The sequence below is a fragment of the Plecotus auritus genome (genome assembly GCF_963455305.1).
Source record: "Plecotus auritus genome assembly, chromosome: X".
Classification (NCBI taxonomy): Eukaryota; Metazoa; Chordata; class Mammalia; order Chiroptera; family Vespertilionidae; genus Plecotus; species Plecotus auritus.
The window spans coordinates 31,242,132-31,266,983 of record NC_137784.1 but is presented as its reverse complement, the minus strand read 5'-3'; the positions used below and the strand labels follow the sequence as shown (position 1 = coordinate 31,266,983).

Sequence of the window (24,852 nt, the reverse complement as noted above, 5' to 3'; positions counted from 1 at the left end):
ATAATTTTGCAAATGTAATAATTTAGCATGCACTGTCTCTTTTAGGGCTAGATCTGCCATTTATGATGATGCCTCATCCTCTACTTCCAGTCAGCTTACCTCCTGCATCAGTTGCCATGGCAATGAATCAGATGAACCATCTAAATACTATTGCCAACATGGCTGCTGCAGCCCAGATTCACAGCCCACTCTCTAGAGCTGGGGCCTCTGTTATAAAGGTAAGAATCATGATTTAGAAGAGGACAAAGGCATTAATTACATATACATTTTGATAAAATATTAGCAATACTACTGAATCTTCAGTAAAAACATAAAACTCATTGACTCAGTTGCTTAGCATACAGTATTGATGGGTTTGATTTATGATTAGGTTTGCTGAGGTGTTTTGTTTGTTTGCTTGTTTTTTTTGTTTTATTGTTGCTGTTTGTTTTCATTCCATGATCACAAATCTCACCTTTAATTCAGGATTCCTGTCTTTCAACAATGAGCACAGTGTTTTGGGAGGCCTGGCCAGACTAATGACAGAGAGAAAAGTATGCAAAAACAATTCACATTGCTGGGGTGAAATAAAGTACACACTATATATATATATATATATATATATATATATATATATATATATATATAATTTTTTTTTTTTGGTATTTTAAAGACAGTTGTGTGGTAGTACATACCATACAGGCCTTGTTGTCAGACAAACTGAAATTTCAATTCTGATTCTGTCACTTAAAAGCTGAATGACCTTGTATAGACATTTAATCTGCCTGAAAATTTTCCTCAACTGCAAAAAAAAAGGTCATAGTATTAATCTATTCTTCTTATGTGATTGGCTGTCTGGAGATAATGTGAGTAAAATATAGACTAAAGCCCAGCCAGCCTGGCTCAGTGGTTGAGGGGAGACCTATGAACCAGGAGGTCACGGTTCGATTCCCAGTTAGGGCACATGCGTGGGTTGTGGGCTCGATCCCCAGTGTGGGGCATGCAGGAGGCAGCCAATCAATGATTCTCTCTCATCATTGATGTTTCTGTCTCTCTCCCTCATCTCTGAAATCAATAAAAAATATTTAAAAATATATATACATATGTTAAAAACTGTGAAACATTAAGCAAATATTTGTGATAATTTAGAACTTTATCACAATGACAATGCTGTTTTTCAAAATTTCATAACCACCAGGTAATGAAACAAATCACATTTCATAATCCCTCTTTATGTCTCCTATTAATTTGGCACATGCCCTCTCTCCACGTATCATGTAGACTATCCTTTTTAATATATTTTTTCTTTATGTGAGGAGATAATGTAAGGTATATAAGAGCAAAGTTATAGTTAATCAGAGCAACTCATTGATTCTTTATTACGTTATGTATTCTACTTGTAAATTTGTAAATGTCATATTGGGCAATATGGGAAATAGATAAATAAGATATAGTGCCCAACTTCCAGGAATCACAAACTAAATTTGAGACAAACAACAAATACTCATGTAAATTGCACTAACAAGACAAGTATATAGGAATTTGGAGGCGGAAAGAGCATACCTAGTTTAGAGAAGAGTAGGGGCAGGGGTCACAAAAGGCATTACATTTGATAGATTTGCACTGGGCTTTGCATTATTGATATGTTGTAATAGATGCACATGGGGATGAGAGAAGTGAAGGCAGAAGAAATTTGAGATTCTGGAGATTTTTCTTCAATTTTAAGTTAGCTTCCAGTGTTGGGAGTTTCTAAAACAATGAAGAAATTTTATAACATAAACTTCATAAGAAAGGAAAATAATGATAAATTTGTATCAAACTCTCTATATTTCTATGGCTAAGTATTAGTGTGATTCCTACCCTCAGTCTATCCTAACTAATCAGAGATGTGCTGTTTGAATATTTGATCAGTGCGTAAATCAGGAATCAGTTGTCTTTGAGGAAAAAATCCCCCACAAACATTATTTAAAAGACGAAATAAATTTCCTATGATTTGAAAACCAGCTGTCTACTAAGTATATGTGATCCAACACAAAACTGGGAAACTATTAAGAAACAAATCATGGTTTAATGGAATTGTCATACCTGTTTTGAAATGATGACAAAATACACTCAATAGAGCCATATTTATGGTTCTTCAAAAGTACATTCAATTAGTTTTCTTAATGACTATTAACTCAGACTGAATCAGCTACATTTTGGTTGAATATTTGGAACTCTTGACAGCTTTGAGAACTTAATGCAAAGAGGCACTTGGGGTTGCCACTCATGACTTGGATAACCATTGGTGCTGATGATGATGGAAAGGGAAGAGATAATTGTCTTCTCCTTAAATAATCCAAATATTGTTAGTGTATTAAAGTAGTATAACTATATTTTTGTTTATTGCTGATTTTTCTATTTTATATGCAATCTTTATAAAAGGAAAGACAGAACACTTATTAACATAAAATTGGGTGCTACTTTTTAAAAGTTGGCATTTGATCACATGCTTAAGTCCTGCAATTACACATATGCTCAAGAAAATTGAATTTTATTTCATGTACTTATTTTTAATAAAATCAGTTGAAAACAATATATTTATTTTGCATTCCCTTTGATAAAATTTATCTTCAAATCTATAACAGTAGATTTTTATAAGCGGATGGTAAGGAAGTAAAGAGAAAATATTTTAGCCCAGCCGGCATAGCTCAGTGGTTGAGCATCGACCTATGAACAAGGAGATCATGATTCCATTCCAGGTGAGGGCACATGCCCTGGTTGCGGGCTTTATCTCCAGTGTGGGGCATACTGATCAATGATTCTTTCTCATCATTGCTGTTTCAATCTCTCTCTCCCTCTCCCTTCCTCTCTGAAATCAATGAAAATATATTTTAAAAAAAAGAAAATAAAAAATATTTTAAAAATAGCTATTCAGTGAATAGTGAGAGGCTTGTATCATAGTTACCAAGTTTTGTTTGTTTTTGCTAGGGCGCTATTGTATAATGGTAACATTATTAGTTTTAAAATAATAATTCACAGGAAATACTATGATAAAAATCTAATTAATTGACAAATGGGTGTTAATATGTTAAAAGTTTCACTCTTTCTTTCAAGAACAGTTAGCATGATAGTAGTTATATAACACCCAACTGTAAGGGCAGAAAGTTCACACCTCTGTTGATGTACATTTCAAAAGAAATTTGTTTCAGTGTGCTTATTCATGAATCACAGTTTTAAAGTTCAATCTATTAGAATCCCACAGGCAGTAGGCAAACCTATGTATTGAATCTTTGTACACTACTATTTGTAGGATAAAAAAAACCACATTCAAACAAAAACACTTTTTTATTCTATTTACATTTACAGATTGTTTTTGATACTATCAGTTTGGCATAAAAAAAAATCAGATACTTAAATTAGTATTAGGCATTGTTTTACAAAAATACTTCAATTGAAGTCACCGGATATTTTATATTTACTATTTAGAGACAAACTCTTCTTCTAAAATATGAATGTTCAGAAGTTTACCATTTAATATTTAGAAGGAAATGTCATAACTATGAAATTTTATTTATTTCTGATGAACCCACTGTGGGAATTTCTCTTGTTTAAGCCATCTAGTTTATGGTATTTTGTTAGCATCCCCCTGAGCCACCATAGTTTTAGAGGCTGGGAAGTCCAAGATCAAGGTGCCTGCTAATTCCGTTCCTAGTGAGAGCTCTCTTGTTGGTTTGTGGATGGCTACCTTCTCACCATGTCTTCACATGACAAAGAGAAAAGGGGAGGAACAAATTACTTTCTTGCCTCTTCTTATAAAGACACTAATTCTGTCATGAGGGCTCCACCATCATGACGAATTACCACTCAAAAGCCTCATCACCAAATACCATCACATTAGGTATCAGGGTTGCACCATACAAATTTTGGGGAGACAGACATTCTGTCCATTGTATATACAATCCAATGTGATTATAGTGTCACCTAGGCCATCTCTATAGTGAAAGGGCTGTTCATATTTCCATTATACATCTCTATTTTCCTCAATTTATAACACAGCTGCAAAAAAACAAATCTACATCAAAAACTTGAAATACACAGTAAGAGATTAGGACACATTATCAAAAAATTCCAAAAATATGTTTTTAGTTTTGTTAAAATTTATGAAATTTCACCAAAGGTGATACCAAACTTTTTATTAAATTCTTATTGTTGGCATACCTTTTATTTTTTAAAATATATTTTTATTGATTTCAGAGAGAAAGGGAGAAAGAGAGAGATTGAAACACCAATGATGAGAAATAATCATTGATCAACTGCCTCCTACATGCCCCACACTGGGGACTGAGCCTGCAACTTGGGCATGTGCTCTGATGAGGAATCGAACTGTGACCTTCTAGTTCATAGGTCGATGCTCAACCAGTGAGCCACACTGGCCGGGCCCTTTTATTTTATTTTTTTTTTGAACTTTCAAGTAAACTTTTCCTCATTTTCATATCATTTGAAACAGTCCCTAGCAATAAAAAAAAAAACAACAAAACACTCTGATACTGAAACAAGATTTCAGAATCCATCTAAACACCTTCTCCTTTTCGTTAGCATAGTTTGATGCCTATGCTTTGTCACTGATCATGAGACTGTGACCACAATTTCTTTCGAAGCTGGTCTTGCAGTATGTGCTTTAAATATTAGGACTATGTGATAGAGGATATCAAGTTAGTGAATGACTGGCTATACAAGTCATAATTAATTTCCAGCATTTAGCATTTCTCATCAAATGAACTGGGAGCAACTGTTTTGATATTTTACTTTCTGCAAAATTGATCTTACTTTCTTTATACTTTATTCTATGTTTGCATTTATTTGAATTAAGTCTATATCAGAAAACTGGTCTGACCAGTGTGGCTCAGTGGTTGAGCATCAAACTACAAAATCAGGAGGTTGCAGTTTGATTCCTGGCCAGGGCACATGCCTGAGTTGTGGGGTCGATCCTCGGAGTGGAGTGTGCAGGAGGCAGTCAGGCGGAGGGGTTAGGGGCGATCAGGCAGGCAGGCAGAGTGGTTAGAAGTGATCAGGCAGGCAAGCAGGTGAGCAGTTAGGATCCAGCGGTCCCAGATTGCAAGAGGGATGTCCGACTGCCGGTTTAGGCTCAATCTCGGCAGTCAGACATTCCCTGAAGGGTCCTGGATTGCGAGAGGATGCAGGTGAGATCCGGGTTTCTGCCTGTATTTGATCCTGGTTTCACCATTCTTTCTTATGTGACTTTAGGCAAGTTTTTTAATCTACCTATAATTCAGTTTGCCTCATTTCCCAATTAAATGGAGATAATAATTGTACCTACCTTATAGTGTTAACAAGAATTTAAATGAGAGCACTATTTAGCATCTAGTAAATACTCAGTGTATATTAACTAATATTATTTTATGTTTTACACTCAAGAATCCACATAGAAATAGTAATAAGTAGAAACCAATATCATAGTCAAGAGTTAGCCTGAGAAAGGAATAATTTTCCCTATATACATTCCTCTGTGTAACCTCATAGTACCAGGACTAAGAGTTCCCCCACCATTAGATACATATACAGGTTTTGAGCCAGCCCTCTAGAGTGTTCATTTACCTGTAATGGCTGCTTTGATCTCATTGCCTCTAAAGAAGGATTAGGGTTCTGGAGGAGACTGAAAATGGGTGACCATTCTATTATCAAAATTGATCTGTTTTGAATTTTATTTTAAATTATCTTTGAATGTTTATATGTGGATTATTTTGTCTTCAGTTTGAACTATAAGAATCTAAATGCCATACACAAACGATAGGCTCTCCTGCCATCTCCAATGAGTACATTAAGCATTCAATATGTATCTGTTGCATGAATGAATGAAAACTAATGATTCATTGGATATTAAACGTTTGGGAGTGTTTCTAACATAAATGATTATTAGTGATGCATACTTTAATTTAAAAACATGAAAAGACATTACAAGTTGTGAACAAAATTTTTTTTTTCTTCTTGTTGCTGTTGTTGTTAGTTTTTGTTTTTTTGGCAGAAGCTAGTTTGGGAATATTGGTACACCAGGCACATAGTCTTTAGGTCTGGCTCAGATCCCTCTATTGTTGGCTCAGCTATTAGCATTTGTAGCTAATAACTAATATAGCTATAACATGAATTGAAAATTGCATTATTATTAATTTGGCAACAATACTGAGAGCAAAATAGTTAAAATACCTGACTGGTATGAAACCTATTTCTTATTCGACATTTAAGTTTCTTACAAAACATTTTTTCTGTATTTGTGGAAAACTTCGTAATATCATTGTGCCATAGTTTTCTCTGGTAACAAATTTAAGAAATTTAACTAGGAGGTGGTTATTTGGCTGTTTCCCAATACCATCTGATTAGCTGTGTTTTTTGTTTGCCCGAGCAGCTGGCAATTAATGAATTGATAGGAAATGGTCACAAGGCAGTGGCATTAGCATGTGAACATCTGGTATTAAAATTAGTCAATGCAGAGAGGTTTTTTGTGATAATTTAAATTCACTGAAAAATCACTGGTTGAGTATTATTCTAAATACTCTCTGGAAAGACAAAACTATTATTATCTTTTAGAACATGAGAAACATGAGATGAAGATACACTGAGTGAAAACATAAAGTCATGTGTGTGTGTGTGTATGTGTGTGTGTGTGTGTGTGTGTGTGTGTGTGTGTGTGTGTGTGTGTTTGGGTGGGTGGCAGAGGTCCAAGTCCATAATGTAATTTGAAAGCCATGCATTTTCCCAATGAAACTATTCATCTATTCATTCTTCCCTTTGAGGGCATTTACATGCTATGAGCAGAAACTCTGCCTGATTCCTTTATTCCTCTTCCAGAACAAGTTGATCACCCTGAAGGGGTGAGAGGGTCCTTTCTCCAAATATCCATAGGTCACAGATAGGGTATGCCTATGATTTTGGGCTCTTTCATAGTTACATGTTCCAGATGCATCCCTAATCTACCTGTTTTTTCTAAATTAATGGAAACACTGCCATATCCATATATGTTAACTTAAATAAAATTGTAAATTGGTGATTGTGGAACACAGACTAATTCTTAAACTGATTCAGAAATATCTATAAAGTGTCATGGTTCCAATAGTATTCAGAGGTACTGAAATTGGACATCAAATTCTTCCTCAGCTTTAATAGTAAACCAAGTTAGCAGGAACAATAAATAAACTTTTAGTTTTTGTGTCTCTGATTTTATTATTAAAGCTGTCAAGTTGCAATGTGTTGTTTTTGCAGAACTCTGATGATAGTACAGAAGGAACACATTAATTAAATATGAAATATCAAGACAAATGCATGAATAAAATATCTAGCATTCAGATAAACTTCCAAAAGCTACTCCTCAGCAATGAAATGTCATTAAATCCTTTAGGAACTCATTAATATATTAACATTTGGAAGAGTAATTACTGTGAGAGTTGAATCCTATTTAAATAAAAATAAAAAGACAAATTATATATTGCATAATCTTACTGAATGCTTGAAAAATCAATATAATAAAATATCAGTGGCAACAATTTATTATTGTGATGGTAGCTATTTAAAGACAACTACATATGTATACATACATATAAACACATGTTTAATATGCATAAACCAGAAATTTATAAGTTCTGTGTTTATTACCATAGTTACATGGATGTAAAGGAATGCACTGAGTTGAAATAAAGGATCTTGATGAGTTGATATCTTAGTGCCAGTAAACTTAGTCTTAAACCAAATTGACTCTGAGAAACCTTGCATAAAACTACATTTTCTTTTTTTTTAATATATATATCTGATTCAGAGAGGAAGGGAGAGGGGGAGAGAGATAGAAACATCAATGATGAAAGAGAAACATTGACCAGCTGCTTCCTGCATGCCTCTTACTGGGGATCAAGCCCACAGCCCAGGCATGTACCCTGACCAGGGATCGAACCTGGGGACCCTTCAATCTGTAGTCTGACGTTCTATTCACCCAGCCAATTCAGCTATGGCTAAAAATACATTTTGTAAGCATTGACCTTGCTCTTTATTAAGGTCTAAATGTATTTTCAAATCGTTTGATATGATGAACATTTCCTTTGACCACTTGTGATATCCCTCAAAAAGGAAACAGTATGACAGAAGATGGAATATCATGTACTAATTAGTAATAACTTCTATAATATATTTCTTTTTAAGCATGAACCTTGAACTATATAAGTATATGAAGATAATTTTATTATTTTCAGAGGAAAAATGGGGATTTCATTAAGTGTGTATTAATCTTGGAAATCTCCCTCCTCCACTACTTTGAATATGGAGAAGACATCTGCTATTTTTCAGAAGAGCTACAGCTTTTTTTGATGGAGTGTGGATAAAATACATGAAGATTAACGAAGTTGTAAAAGTAATAAATTCCAAATAAAATGAAGTCATCAATGAGCAAAAATGATTGGGATTTTATACAGGGACTAGAGGCCTGGTGCACAAAATTTGTGCACTGGGGGTGTGTCCCTCAGCCCAGCCTGCACCCTCTCCAATCTGGGACACCTCGAGGGATGTCTGACTGCCCATTTAGGCCTGATTCCACAGGCAGTCGGACATCCCTCTCACAATCCAGGACTGCTGGCTCCCAAACACTCACCTGCCTGCCTTCCTGATTGCCCCTAACCGCTTCTGCCTGCCAGCCTGATCACCCCCTAACCTCTCCCCTGCCAGCCTGATTGATGCCTAACTGCTCCCCTGCCAACCTGTTTGCCCCTAACTGCCCTTCCCTGTATGCCTGTTCACCCCTAACTGCCCTCCCCTGCAGGCCTAGTCACCCCTAACTGCCCTCCCCTGCAGGCCTGGTCCTCCCCAACTGCCCTCCCCTGCAGGCCTGGTCCTCCCCAACTGCCCTTCCCTGCAGGCCTGGTCCCAGCAACGTCCTTCCTCTGCCAGCCTGGTCACCCCTAACTGCCCTCCCCTGCAGGCTTGATTGACCCCAACTGCCCTCCCTTGCAGGCCTGGTCCCTCCCAACTGCCCTCTCCTGCTGGCCACCTTGTGATGGCCATTTTGTGTCCACATGGGGCCAGGATTTTTGACCACATGGGGGTAGCCATCTTGTGTGTTAAAGTGATGGTCAATTTGCATATTACTCTTTTATTAGATAGAATAGAGGCCTGGTGCATGGGTGGCGGACAGCTGGTTTGCCCTGAAGGGTGTCCTGGATCAGGGTGGGGGTTCCCTTGGGGCATGGGGTGGCCTGGGTGAGGGGCCTGTGGTGCTTTGCAGGCCGGCCACGCCCCCAGGAGACCCAAGCAGAGGCCCTGGCATCTGGGATTTATTTATCTTATATAATTGAAACTTTGTAGCCTTGAGCAGAGCCAAGCCTCCTGCTTGATCTGTGCCCGCAGCCATTTCTGTTGGGATTTATTTATCTTCTATAATTGAAACTTTGTAGCCTTGAGTGGAGGCCTGGGCCCGCCAAGGCAGGCGGAAAGCTTGGCTTCCTCCATTGCCAGGGAGACCCAAGCTTCCTTCTCACTCCATGGCCACAGCCATCTTCGTTGGGTTAATTTTCATACTCGCTCCTGATTGGCTGGTAGGTGTGGCTTGTGGGTGTAGCAGAGTGATGGTTAATTTGCATGTTACTCTTTTATTAGATAGGATAGGCAAAGTTAGGTTTACAGTTGTGAGTACACAAGTTTGTTCTTGTATTCTTATTTATTAATTATTGTATTATTTTCAAATGAACAACTGTAAGCTTACTTTTGCCCATCCCTATATTTGCACTATTCCCTTTTAAATGCTGTTATTGATTTGTTGTGAATGGTGAGTATATTATCACTTGTGTTCTCATTTGTAATAAAACAGATTAACTTGCTGTGAAATTTTAACTAGGCTGAGACACAACAGTAGCCACCTAATGAACCAAAGCACATTGCAGTTAAGTAGCTAAATAGATGCAGTCTGATTACAGGGCCGAAAAAATGGATCTGTTTACTTTACTTGCAAAGAAGAAAATGTTCATAGAACTATTCATTATTTTGGGAGAAATTACACATTACTAGATCCACATAGAATTTCAAAACCCACCTAATTCATAACCAGTATAAGGCACTGGAAACATTTAATATGGTTTATATGACTAAAAAGGTCTGACCATTATGATGACTTAGGAAAACAATAACAATGAACTGAACCTTGATTGAATTTGGAAAAATCTAGACCACAAAATCTTAAAGCAGAAAGATTACTTCGTGCAAAATGTTACGACCATTCTAAATCATGTTTTCAAAGATAGTATATTGTTTTGCCTAATATGCTATTGAAAATGTCAAATAAGGAGCTTATTTGTGTTCATATTATTTTATCACATGATAATTTTAAATATTTTTGGGATCTGTCTTTATAGCATTGTATTTTTTCTCATTCATAGAACTTTTTGTTTGTGTAGATATTCTTCCAATTTTTAAAAATAGTATATTAATTTTTAGAGAGGAAGGGAGGGGGAGAAACATCTATGTGAGAGTGCAACATCCATCCATCAGCTGCCTCCTGCATGCCCCCCACCAGGGATCAAACTCAAACCCTGGGAATGTGTCCTGACCGGGAATGGAACCAGCAACCTTTTGGTAAACAGGACAATGCCTAACCAACTGAGCAACACTGGCCAGGGCCTTCCAATTTTTTTTAAACACTTAAAATGCGCTTTAATTTTTTAATTACACATAGTGAGCAAGAGCAAGTATCACTGTCAGCTGGATTATCTTGATTTTCCAAACCTTCAACTCTACAGTATGAGTCACTCAAAAGTTTTCTGTTTTTATTATGGCAGCATATACTGTATTGCTGCATGTGTGATTCCTGTTTGCCACTACATATTGATTTTGTTTGTTCAATTCTATTTTTGCTCAGTAACTGTTATACTCCATCCCTATCCATTCATTCTGAGGTCCATTAGAAATAAATGTAGTTCAGAGAATTACATATTTTTTCAGCAAATTACCAATGTTATAATTCAAAGACAAATACTAAATGTTCTACAATTTATACACATATTTTGGCATAGAATAATTGAAACCATACAAATGTGAAAGACAAAAAAAATATTTGATTGTATATATAAAATTACTTGCATTTGTGTGTGTGTGTTCATGTGTACCCATACTATTTAGATAATATATTTTTAATCATGGCAGTTTAGGTTGAATTTTACAACTGGTGAACTGGTCTTTTTAAAAAGTAAAAGGATGTTCAATAATGGCTGTCTATATCTTGCTGTTCATCCCCTACCATCCCTCTAAAATACAAATATAATTATTTAAAAAAAAGAATTTGATTCTTTTCTTCTGCTTTGCTTATATGTTTCTTTTGACTTTTACCCTGTACACATGGTGTTACAACTAGATATTTATCTGTATACTGAGAATAAGTGAAATGTATATTTCTCTGTCCTTAAAAATGGTTTTTGGAGCATGACAAGTTATAGAGCCTTTAAAGTTTTTTAATTTATTTTTATTGTTGTATTACAGACGTCCCCTTTGTTTTTTATTCCGTTGACCCCCTCCACCCTGCACCCACACCCGCTCCTCCCAAGCCTTCACCACACTATTGTCTGTGTCCATGCACTAAGCATATATGTATATAAACTCCCAGGTTAAGTTCTCACCCCCGCCCTCCCTTTAAAATTTGTCAGTCTGTTCCATGGTTCTATGTCTCTGGATCTATTTTATTCATAGGTTTATTTATTTATTTATTTATTTATTTATTTATTTATTTATTTAATATTTTTATTGATTTCAGAGAAGAAGGGAGAGGAAGAGCAAGATAAAAACATCAATGATGAGAGAGATTCATTGATTGGTTGCCTCTTGCACGCCTCCTACTGGGGATCGAGCCCGCAACCCAGGCATGTGCCCTTGACCAGAATGGAACCTCAGACTCTTCAGTCCACAGGCTAACGCTTTATCCACTGAGCCAAACCAGCTAGGGCTCATTGGTTTATTTTGTTCATTAGATTCCACATATGAGTAAGATTGTGTGATAATATATATTAACAATTACTGTAGTTCCCCCTTATCCCTGGGGCTCCTGAGTTTTTTTCCCCAAGACCCCCCAGAGGATGCCTGAAATCTCAGATAGTACTGGACCCTATATATAATTTTCTCCTAAACATACATTCATATGATAAAGTTTATTTTATAAATTAGGTACTGTAAGAGATTAATAACAATAATTATAATATACTAGTAGATCAATTATAACAAGAATAGAGGCCCCGTGCATGGATTCATGCACCATTGGGGTCCCTCAGCCTGGCCTGTGCCCTCTCGCAATCTGAGACCACTCAGGGGATGTAAGACTGCCAGTTTCAGCCCGATCCCTGCAGGCCAGGTGGAGGGACCCCACCTGTGCACAAATCAGTGCACTGGGCCTCTAGTGTGCATATAAGATCTTTGGTTAATCTCTTCCCACTCTCCTCCCTTTCCCCTTCCCTCTGAGATTCATCAGTCTGTTCCACTTTCCCATGCCTGTGCGTTGAATGCCTGCCCCCTGGTGGTCATTATGCATCATAGCTACTGGTTGAATGGTCACTTAGGCTTTTATGTATAAAGATACTATATGAAAGTTATGTGAATGTGGCCATATTAATTAAGTTTCTTGAACACAAGCACTGCAATACAATGACAGTTGATATGATATCTTAGATGGCTGCTAAGTGACTAACAGGTGAGTATCATGTACAATATGTATACACTGGACAAAAATCATGATTCAATTCTCAGGAAGGACAGAATAAGACATTGAGATGTCATCATACTACTCAGAATGGCACACAATGTAAAACGTATGAATTGTTTATTTCTGGAATTTTTTTATTTAATAGTTTTGGACCGCAGTTGCCCGTGTGTAACTAAAACCTCAGAAAGTGAAATTAAGTAAAATGAGGGTTTACTGTATCAGTACTTAATTAGTATATAATATGCAGCTAATACACTCAAAGTCTATTACACATTTCTTTAAAAGTATCAAATGTTGAACAATAATATAAAAACATTTAAAAATAAACATACTACATTGACAACTGTATTAGTTTTTTATTACTGCTATAAAATTAGGCCAAATTTAGTGGCTTAAAACAATGCATTTATTATCTTACAGCTCTGTAGGTCAGATTTCTGATACTTGTATCACTGAGCTAAAAATAAGGTTGCTGGCAGAGCTGCATTTCTTTCTGGAGCTTCCAGGAAAAAATCTGTTTCCTTGTTTTTTCCAACCTCTCTAAAGTTCAAGCACATTTCTTGGCTCCTGGTTCCTTTCCTCCATCTTCAAAGTCAGCAACGTTGCATCTCTCTGATCATTCTTCCATAATCATATCTCCTCTGACCTTTCCTTTCTGCCTCCAAGATAACTCAGCGTAATTTGCCTACCTCAAGTTTTTCAATCGCATCTAAAAAGTTCATTTTACCAAGTAAGTTATAAGGTTAGGGTTGATAATATATTCATTGGTTCCAGCTACTAGGATGTAAACTGAACATTGCGGGGAGGCATTATTCTGCCTGCTACAATGAAAGACATTGAAAAATGTTAACTTCTACTAATGAAGTAATAACTTTTAACCCTCATGCCATTACTTTTGCATTAAACGAACAGTTTTTCTTTTTTCTGTTTTTTATTAAACTTGTTGGGGTGACATTGGTTAATAGGATCATACAGGCTTCAAGGGTACATTTCTATGATACAAGATCTGTATATTGCACTGTGTGCCTACCACCCAAGTCAATCCATCTTTTGTCACTATATATTAAGCCCCCACCACATCTCACTCTTTTCCCTCTGGTAACCACCACACTGTTTTGTGTATCCATGAGTTTTAGTTTTATATTCCAGATATGAATGAAATCATGTGGTTCTTAGCTTTTTCTGAGTGACTTATTTCACTTAGGATAATATTCTCAAGGTCCACCTATGTTGCCCCAAGTGGCTGTATTTCATCTTTTCTTATGGCTGAGTAGTATTGTATATACGTACCCAACATCTTTATTCAATCCCCTATGATGGACACTGGTTATTTCCATGTCTTGGCCACCGTGAATAATGCTGCAATGAAAACAGGGGTGCATATATCTTTGGGATTACATGTTTTTTAGGTTTCTGGGTATAAACCCAGGAGAGGAATTGCTGGGTCATATGATAACTCTATTATTCATTTTTTGAGGAACCATCAGACTGTTTTCTATTGTGGCTATACCAGTCTACAATCCTACCAGTGGTGAATGAGTTTTCCTTTTACTCCATAACGTCTCCAACACTTGTTATTACTTTTCTTTTTTTTTTTTTTTTAAATATATTTTATTGATATTTTACAGAGGAAGAGAGAGGGATAGAGAGTTAGAAACATCGATGAGAGAGAAACATCGATCAGTTGCCTCCTGCACACCCCCCACTGGGGATGTGCCCGCAACCAAGGTACATGCCCTTGACCGGAATCGAACCCAGGACCCTTCAGTCCTCAGGCCGACGCTCTATCCACTGAGCCAAACCGGTTTCGGCCTGTTACTACTTTTCTTGATGATAGTAGCCATTCTAACAGGTTTGAGGTAATTTCTCATTGTAGTTTTGATTTGCATTTCTCTAATAGCTAGTGAAGTCGAACATCTTTTGATATATCTGCTGGCCATTTACATGTCTTCTTGGGAGAGGTGTCTGTTTAGGTTCTCTGCCCATTTCTTAATTGGATTGTATATTTGATTTTGAGTTGTATGTGGTCTTTATATATTTTGGATATTAACCTTTTGTCAGAGCTGTTGTTTATAAATAGCATCTCCTATATGGTCAGTTGCCTTTTTGTTTTGTTGGCGGTTTTTATTGTGCAGAAGCTTTTTAGTTTAATATAGTCCCATTCATTTATTTTTGCCTTTTACTTCCCTTGCCTTTGGGGTCAAATTCATAAAATGTTCTCTATGATCAAGGCACATTAAGTTTTGTACCTTTGTTTTCTTCTATGTAATTTATTATTTCAGATATTATATTTAGGTTTTTGATCCATTTTGAATTAATTTTTGTACATGTGCACAAACTAATCTGGTTTCATTCTTTTGCATGTGGCTTTCCAATTTTCCCAGCACCATTTATTAAAGAGGCTTTCTTTTCTCCATTGTGTGTTTTTGGTTCCTTTGTCTAAAATTACCTGCCATATACATGTGGTTTTATTTCTGGCCTCTCAATTCTGTTCCATTGACCCGTGTGTCTGTTTTTCTGCCAATACCATGCTGTTTTGATTATCATAGCTCTATAGTATAATTTTTAAAATTTATTTTTCCATCATCATTGATCCCCTCTATTGCCCTCTTCCACGTACACACCTCCCCAATCACCACACTGTTTTCCATGGCCATGAGTGTTCTCTCTCTGTCCCTCTCTCTTTCTCAATCCCTCCATCCCCCACAACACCCTCTCCACCAAAACTTTCTGCTTGCTCTCTATGTATAAGTCTGTCTCTATTTTGCTTGGTAGTTCAGTTTGCTCATTAAATTTCATGTATGAGTGAAATCACATGGTACTTGTCTTTCTCTGACTTAATTTTTTTTTATTGATTTTAGAGAGGGAGGAGGGGGAAGAGAGTGAGAGAGAGAAACTTCAATGTGAGAGAGATACATAGATTTTTTGCCTTGCCTATGCTCCCTGAGTGAAGATTGAACTCTCAACCTAGGTAAGTGCTCTGGCCCAGAGTCAAACCCGTGAACTCCTGGTGTACCAGATGATCCTCCAACCAACTTAGCCACACCATCCAAGGCTCTGTAGAATAATTTTGAAGTCAGGTAGTGTGATACCTCCAGCTTCATTCTTTTTTTCTCAGGATTGCTTTGATTGCTTTGGCTACTTGTTGTGTGTGTGTGTGTGTGTGTGTGTGTGTGTGTATGTGTGTTTCCATGAAAATGTGATGATTTTTTTTGTTCTATTTTTTTTAATGACATTGGGATTTTGATGGGTATTGCATTAAATCTGTATAATATTTTGGGTAATAGGGCCATTTTAAACATGTTGATTCTTCCAATCCATGAACATGGAATATATTTCCATTTCACTGTGTCTTTTTCAATCTCTTTTAATAATGCTTTGTAGTTTTCAGTGTATAACTCTTCCACATCCTTTCTTAAGTTTATTTCTAGGTGTTTTATTATTTTGTTTGCAACTAAAAAATAAATTGTGTTTTATTCCATTTAATTTTCTAAAGTTTTATTGTTAGTATATAGGAAAGTGGTGAATTTTTGTACATCAGTTTTGTATCTGGCAACTTTACTGTATTTGTTTATTGTTTCTAATAGTTTTTGGTGGAGTCTTAAGGGTTTTCTATATACAGAATCATATCATCTGCAAAAAGTGACACTTTTACTTCTTCCTTTCTAATTTGGATGCCTTTTATTTATTTACTTTGCCTGATTACTCTGCCTAGGATTTCCAGAACTATGTTGAATAAGAGTGGTGAATGTGGGCACCCTTTTCTTGTTTCTGATTTTAGAGAAAAAGCTTTCAGTTTTTTGCCACTGAGTAAGATATTGACTGAGGGGTTTTGACACATGGCCTTTATTATGTTTAGGTAATTTCCTTCTATGCCTAGTCTAATGAGTGTTTTAATCATAAATGGATGTCATTATCTTATCAAATGCTTTTCCTGTACCTATTAGTAATATCATATGACTTTTATCCTTTCTTTTGTTAATGCCATGTATTACATTGATTGATTTGCATGTGTTCAAGTACAATTGTGCCTCTGGAATGAACTACACTTTATTATAGTGTATTATTTTTTAAATATATTTTCATTGATTTCAGAGAGGAAGGGAGAGGAAGAAAGAACTAGAAACATCAGTGATGAGAGAGAATCATTGATAGGCTGTCTCCTGCATGTCCCCTGCTGGGGATCAAGCCAACAACCCGGGCATATGCCCTGAGCTGGAATCGAACCATGACCTCCTGGTTCATAGATTGATGCTCAACCAACTGAGCCATGCCAGGCGGGCCATAGTGTATTGCTTTTTAATGTAGTATTATAATCTATTTGGTAGTATTTTGTTTAAGAGTTTTTGCATTCATATTCATCGAAGACATTGGTCTGTAGTTTCCTTTTTTTGTGTGTTATCCTTGCCAGGTTTTGGTATCAGGATTATATTAGCCTAATAAAATGTGTTAGAAAGTTTTGACTCTTCTTCAATTTTTTTGGAAATTTGAGAAAGATAGGTTTCAGATCTTCTTTGAATGTTTGGTAGAATTCATTAGTGAACCTATCTGGTCCTGGAATTTTTTTGGGGGGGAGTTTTTTGAAAGTTGTTTCAATTTCCACACTCCTGATTCGTCTATTTATTAAGATTTTCTAATTTGACATGATTCAGTCTAGGAAGGTTACTCATCTATAGGAACTTATACTTTTCTTCTGGGTTATTAAATTTCATAGCATATAGTCTTTCATAGTATTCTATTATGATCTTTTCTTATCTATGATGTCTGTGGTAACTTCTCTTTCATTTCTGATTTTTTTTCCCCCTATGGTTCTTTTATCCTTTTTCCTTAGTGAGTCTAGCCAGGGGCTTGTCAGTTGTATTATTTTTTTTTTAAAGAAACAGCTATTTGTTGCATTAATTTTATAGATATTTTGTTCTCTATTTCATACAATTCTGCACTAATTTTTATTTCCTGTCTTCTACTGACTTTGTGTTGCTCTGTTCTTTTTCTAGTTCTTTTGTTTATCTCTATTGTTGAGAATATTACAGATCCCCTCTTTCCCTACCACTACACTCCTCCACCCTTACCCACCTTACCCCAGGCCTTCACCACCCTATTTTCTGTGTCCATAGGTAATACATATATGTAAATACATTCTTTAATTAATCTTTTACAAACCCCTCCCCCCACTCCTTTCCCTCTGAGATTTCTCAATCTTTTTCATGTTTCCATGCCTCTGGTTCTATTTTAGTCATCAGTTAATTTTGGTCTTTAGACTCCTTGTTCAATTATTTTTATTTTAGATTCAATTAATGATAGATATGTATTCATTGCCATCTTATTGTTTGTGTTTTTGATCTTTTCTTTTCTTCTTCTTCTTAAAGAAAACCCTTCAACTTTTTATGTAACACTGGTTTGCTGTTGATGAACTACTATAGCTTTTTCTTATCTGTGAAGTTCTTTATATGACTTTCAATTATAAAAGATGGCTTTGCTGAGTAGAGTAATCTTGGTTGCAGGTCCTTGCTTTTCATCACTTTAAATATTTCTTGCCACTCTTTTCTGGCCTTCAAAGTTTCTGTTGAGAGATCAGTTGACAGTCATGTGGTCACTACCTTATAGGTAACTAACTGCTTTTCTCTTGCTGCTTTTAAGATTCTCTCTTTGTCTTCAACGCTTGGCATTTTAATTATGATGTGTCTTGGTGTGGGACTCTTTGGGTTCATCTTCTTTGGGGTTCTCTGCACTTCCTGGACTTGTAAGTCTATTTCTTTCAGCAGGTTGGGGAAGTTTCATGTCATTTCTTCAAATAAGTCTTCAATTTCATGATCCCTCTCTTCTCCTTCCAGTACCCCAATGACGTGCATGTTGGTATGCATGAAGTTATGAAGTTGTCCCAGAGGCTCCTTACACTATCTTCATATTTTTGGATTTTTTTTTTCTTTTCTGATTGGGTGTTTTTTCATCTTCATATTCCAAATTGTTGATTTGATTCTCTTCATCCTCTACTCTACTGTTGATTCCCTGTAAATTATTCTTCATTTCAGTTAGTGTATCCTTAATTTCTGACTGTTCCATTTTCATGTCTTTGATGTTCTCATTAATTTCTTTGAAATTCTCACTAAGTCCCTTGATGCTCTTATAAAGTTCCTTGAGCATTATTATAACCATTGCTTTGAACTCAGTATCTAGTAGTTTGCTTGCATCCATTTCATTTAGTTCTTTTTCTGGAGATTTCTTCTGTTCTTTCATTTGTGACATGTTTTTCTTTGTTTGTTTGTTTGTTTGTTTCCACACTTAAATGCTTCCCTGTGTTTGTTTCTATGTATTAGGTAGAGCTGTAATATCTCCTGGAATTGGTATACTCACCCAGTTTTGTAGGTGTCCTTTAGTGCCCAGTGGCTCAGCTTTCCCAAGTCACCTGAGCTGGACACTCTATGTGTGCCCCTATGTGGGCAGTGCTCACTGTCCTGTTGTAATTGAGCCTTGATTACTGTTGATGTCACTGAGAAAAATTGGCTGTGAGGACCAGCTGTGAGTACAGGGGAAGAACAGCTATGTAGGAGACATGCCTATTGAGTAAGACTTGCTTCAGTGGGGCTTTTGTGCTCTCCAAGTCTGACCCTTGAGTATGTTGCTCTCAGATGTGGTAGAATTGGAATCTGGTGTGGTCTGAAGCTGTACACCAAGTGTACTGGATCTGGGACCTCCCAGGAGCTACAAGGACAGCTACTGCCTTTGCCCTGCTATAGGGGACTCTGCAGATGGCTGCTACTTGTGTTGGGCTTAGAAGTGCTCAGGAGAGGCAAAGCTGTAAACCTTGGCAAGTTGCTGTTAGTGCTGGGCCTGGGGCCATTTATCAAGATATATATGGCACACTGACTCCAGCAGCTTCTTGTTTGAGAAAGTTTAGGAAAGTCTAAAGCCTAAACCAGAATAGGCAACTCATATGCAAAAGACACACTGCAAACAGCTTGGCTATGGCTGCAAATTGGGTGGGGATCTCAGGGAATCACCAGGTTGGGACAAATAGCGTTGCCCAGGTATATGGAGACTCAGATATGGTACCTGCCAGTTAATTTGGGGGGAGGCGGGGCAGGGGAAGTTCCCAGAACTTTTTTTCTGGGAGAAAAATGCCCAGGAGTTCTTGCTCTGATGACAGACAATTTAGTTTCTTCCCATATGTCCCTGGATCTTTTCAAGCTGCTGCCCCATTGCAGGAGCTCAAAGGGAGTGAGTTCAAGTAATTCCACACTTGGGCCCTTTAGGAGGAACTGCCTTGGTCTCAGGCTGTATCCTTGTCACTCTGTTAGATAGGAAGTTAAACATGAGGGCAAGGGGTGGGGCCTGCTCTGGAGTCCTGAGCAGGGGTTGGACCAACATTGCCTTCAGACTGCTTCTCTATGGGTGGCCCAGCGTCCAGCAGATCACCAGTGGGCCAGTTCAGAACCAGCCCGTACTTGACGCAAGCTCAGAGAAAAATGACATGACCTCAATGGGAACTTACTAGGGCCTTGGACTAATTATAATAAAATTTGCATTGCAGTTTTAACCTCCCCACCCCCATGGGTTTTTCTGTATGCATTATGGGTAAGGGCATGTGCAGAAGAAATATGTTTATATTACATTTTTCTGTCAATCATCCTTGAATGCAAATGAAAGCATCCACCCAGAAAATCCCTCATTTAAACCATATGACCCAGGAGTTCAGGGCCATTGTTCTCAACTGCCTGCTCCTCGTTTAGAGTGTATCTTCAATAAATCCCACTGTGCTTTACCTTCATTTTTTTTTCATTTATATGTATTTTTTTCTTTATTGATTAAGGTGTTACATATGTGTCCTTATTCCCCCATTACCCCTCCCATCCCACTCACTCATGACCGCACCCCTCTGTTGTCTGTGTCCATTGATTAGGCTTATATGCATGCATACAAGTCCATTGGTTGATCTCTCCCCCTTATCCCCACCCTCCCCTACCTTCCTTCTGAGGATTGACAATCTGATCAATGGTTCTCTGTCTCTGGATCTACTTTTCTTCATCAGTTTATGTTGTTCATTATATTCCACAAATGAATGAGATCATGTGATATTTATCTTTCTCTGACTGGCTTATTACCTTCATTTTTGTTGACCTTATAATATTTTTGTGTTGATGAGAAGAACCAAGGCCCCAGCCATTAACCCAATTAGTAACATCATTTTGATGGCACCCCTTGGATTACACAAACTGTAAGTCCTCTGGCCACAAGGCCAGAGAAAGGGCTGCTTTACTTTTCCTTCTTGTCCAGGATCAAGAGGACAAGGCAGTAATTCTGGTTAATAGGAGATGACTGCCTGTGAGTGGAAACCTAAATTAACCCTGAGTGCCTGGTGATGAACTGGCACATTGATGCCTAAGAATTCACTTGCAGTCATGACTCCCCCATGCCCACGTTCTCAGGGTATAATCCTGTAATCCATGCATTGTTACGATTTAATATACCTCACCTGCCCAAACAGACAGCTTGACCTAAACTCTAGCTTGCCTCTTAGCTACTACTGCATCTAGGAAATCTATCTGTCCTCTTCCAGCCAGACCTATTGGGTAAATCTTTTTGTCTATCACCTATAAAATCTCTCAGATTTACTGGATCAAGTCTCTACAGCACTTCACTGGAAGTACTCTGGTAGAATTTCTGCAGTATAATGGGTTATAGCAGGCATAGCATTCCCACAATCTGGAATTCTCAGAGTAGGGGTCCACCCTATCAGAGTGGATCCTTGAGGGGTTCAGAGGAAATGGTGTAGACATCATCAAAGAAATGGGAGACACACAAACCAGAAGATATTATGCAGAAGTCCAATGTACAATTCAACTAGGAGGTAAATGGCACCCTAAATGTACCTCACCATTAGTCATTCCATTTATGGGTTACTACCTTTTTTATCCTTTTAGCAAAACCCTCCTCTATCTATAAAACTCTGTTTTCTCCTATGGACACACTAGCTCTATTTTTCTTTTCTGCTCCTTTGCCCTGGTTGAGCAGACTTGACTGCTCCCAGATTCCTAGATCTATCCAACTCCAACAAGGTCTGCAGAGCCACCCATCACTCGGTAAAGTTTGACCTTCCATCCTCTAAAGAATATGGTGAGATTGCACGGTCTCATCCCTGCTAGAATCCTGAGACATCAGACTCTAGCCCTCAAGGGCTGGGACACCAGGCTCCGGAATTGACACCAGGATGCTGGGCTCTCAAATTGCTAACTTCCAAATGGGGATTTGACCTCTATATGCAGGATAGGAGCTCCCTGGTCTGTATTTTGGCTAACTAGTCACAATTCAACCACCCAGATCTTAAAAAAAAGAAAAGACTTTCTACTGTAATTCAGTCTGGCCACAATATAAACTCCGAGATAGGTAGTCATGGACTCAAAATAGTAGCATTATTCACAACACCAAGCTTCAATTAGATCTTTTCTGCAAGTAACAGGGAAAATGGTCAGAAATTCCTTATATCCAGATATTTTTTCTGTTATGAGAACAGAAGGATCTCCTCCAGAAATATAAATTGACTACTCTGTGTTAACATAAGAAACATTCAAACATGTAAAGAATTTTTTTGAGCCAAACTGATGCCAATTGCCAAGAAGCAAAATCTCAATGTATTGAGATAATGCTCCAGAGAATGGTGTTTTTTCACCTATATTTATAAATTACCACCAAAGGCAGAGATGTAAAAGTGGGTTACATGAAATCCATTGGTGATAGATTAGGGAGGTTGGAGAAAGCAAAGCAGGGAAACCTTTGGGATTGGATAAAAAGTAAAATGATAGACACATGCTTCTTTTACACAGGTGGGTACAGGATAGTTAATAGTCAACAATTAATAGGATAACAATAACAATGAGGGAATTTGTGGTCTCTGCTCTAGTGCCTGGACCCACCATTGGTTGTGCCCTGAGGGGTCCAGACAAAAGGAAGTAACAAGTTACTCTGACATCCCAAAGGAATGTTATCTAAATGCAAAAATACAATAGGCTCAGTTAAGATCAAAGTTGATCTTTGTTAGGAAAAATACCAGCCTAGGACATGACTATCCATTAAAAACTGATTTTTAATTAAAAATTTTTAATTTCAGACCATCTGTTGTGGTTACTTTAGGTCTCTGAGTTTGCAAGGCCACCACCCAGGCCTTCCCTGACTAAGGTTAGCATGTGTTCTCTTTTTGTCCACATTTGGCTGTATTTCAGCCAAACAAAGACCCTATCTCACAACCCTGTGCTAATGGCCCACAGAATTCCCCCAGCTGCAACCTCATTCCATTGCCTAAACCCTCTATCAGACCCTGCCTCCATACCTAGAAAAAAAAACAAAAAACAAAAAACAAAACTCCCAGTCATAGGAACTGGAAAGGCCAAAACGGCCCATACCTTTCCCTGCCAGGGTATGTCTCTTGGTGCAGCCCACAGCTTATCCATAAACCCTTTTCACTTGTAAAATTAAAAACAAATTAAGGCTCATCTTGGGAGTTACTCTGGTAACCGAGATAACTATATCAATGCTTTCCAACATATATCTTTGGCCTATGAAATAACATGGAAGTATGTAATAATCATCTTGGGCCACACTTTGTTAGATATTGAACTCTTCTGAAACTAATAAATGCCTATAACCAATTCCTCTCCCTTCTATAGCTTCTCTACTATATCCTTTGCTCTGAAATTCCTTGTCTGGACTTGCCCTTCCACTTCCTTCTCCTTCTTCCTTCCCCTTCTATCTTTACTACTACTCCCTACTGATTTAAGGGAAAATGAGAATAGGAATTCTAACAATTCCCTTTAGAAAAAGTTTGTTTCAGCCAAAGAGTAACCAGCAACTGTACCCGATTTTCTCAGGGACTCTGATGGGTTCCCAAATAAATTTAATTGTTAGAACATGTAATCCTAATTATTATAACCTATTCCAGTTAATATGCCTACTGGTTTCTGAGAGCAAGGAAACAGAACTGCTAAATAGGGTCTGTAAGGAAACTTTAGAATAGAGTCTGTTTCTATTGTATAAAACCAGATCACCTTAAAAAGAATTGTAGAAAACTGAAATGAGAGTTAGAAAGGGAAAAGAAACCAGAAGAAAGCATAGATTTGCTCCAAGGTTGTTTCCCTTTTTCCATAACAGTTTGGGAGAAGTTAAAATTATCATAAAAAAAGGAAGCCACAAAGGCCTTTATAAATACTGGGGCTACTTTATCTGTTCCTAACCACACCCAACTTAAGTTGCCTCCTCCTTCAAAGTAAAGCTTCTATACAAATGGCGATAATATTTAATCAGTCTGACTTTAAACCAGAGCCTGTTCCCTTCCAACTAGGAAATCTTGCACCTAGGACATGTTTTACGCTTCCCAAGGGAAATGGACAGAGAAGTTCCATGTATCTAAGCCTTTATGGAGGCTACCCTAAGCTATGTGATGTCTGTAACTAGAAAAATATACCCAAATGGAAAGAAATATTCTAAAAATGGATAGTTAAATTTTTCAGTCGATTGCCAACACTTGGGTGGCAATCCAATTCTTGATATATTGGAAACCACTGTCTTTGTTTTACAAATGAAGTCTTCACAGGGCCAGAGGTGTGGCTCCAGAAACAATTCAAAGCCCACCAAATCTTCTTACCTCCCCAAAACCTCCTCTATCCAGGTCAAGAGGCCTATAGATAATAGGATTTATAAAACCAAAGTCCCAGGACCTTTGAAATGAAAATACCTGGACTTCACCATAAACTCCTGTCTGGGTCATTTTTTTTTTTTAAATACAAAGCTCTGGAAGGTAAATATTCCTATATAATAAAAGCCTAATATGCAAATCGACCAAACAGCCGAAAGACCAATGGAATGACAGGTCACTATGACGTGCACTGACCACCAGGGGGCAGATGGTCAATGCAGGAGCTGCCCCCTGGTGGTCAGTGAGCTCCCACAGGGGAAGCACCACTCAGCCAGAAGCCAGGCTCATGGCTGGCTAGTGCAGCAGCTGTGGTGGGAGCCTCTCCAGCCTCCACGGCAGCCTCTCAGGCCTTCTCGGCAGCGCTAAGGAGCAGCCAACCAAGCAGTAAGGAGCAGCAAGCAGGTGGGTGGTAAGGAGTGAGGGCTCCCAGACTGTGAGAGGGCACAGGCTGGGCTGAGGCTCCCCAACCCCGCAAGAA

At 37.7% G+C, this 24,852-nt stretch overlaps 1 protein-coding gene across 1 annotated transcript in view; it reads left to right on the top strand.

Moving 5' to 3' along the window:
• The window catches only part of DACH2 (dachshund family transcription factor 2), a gene marked incomplete at its 3' end in the record, with an annotated part of 454,016 nt that overhangs the window by 324,873 nt on the left and 104,291 nt on the right, over window positions 1-24,852 (top strand). The window contains exon 4 of the mRNA XM_080652343.1: window positions 46-218. Coding sequence (XP_080508469.1) covers window positions 46-218 — 173 coding nt within the window. The remainder of the gene's footprint in view (window positions 1-45; window positions 219-24,852) is intronic.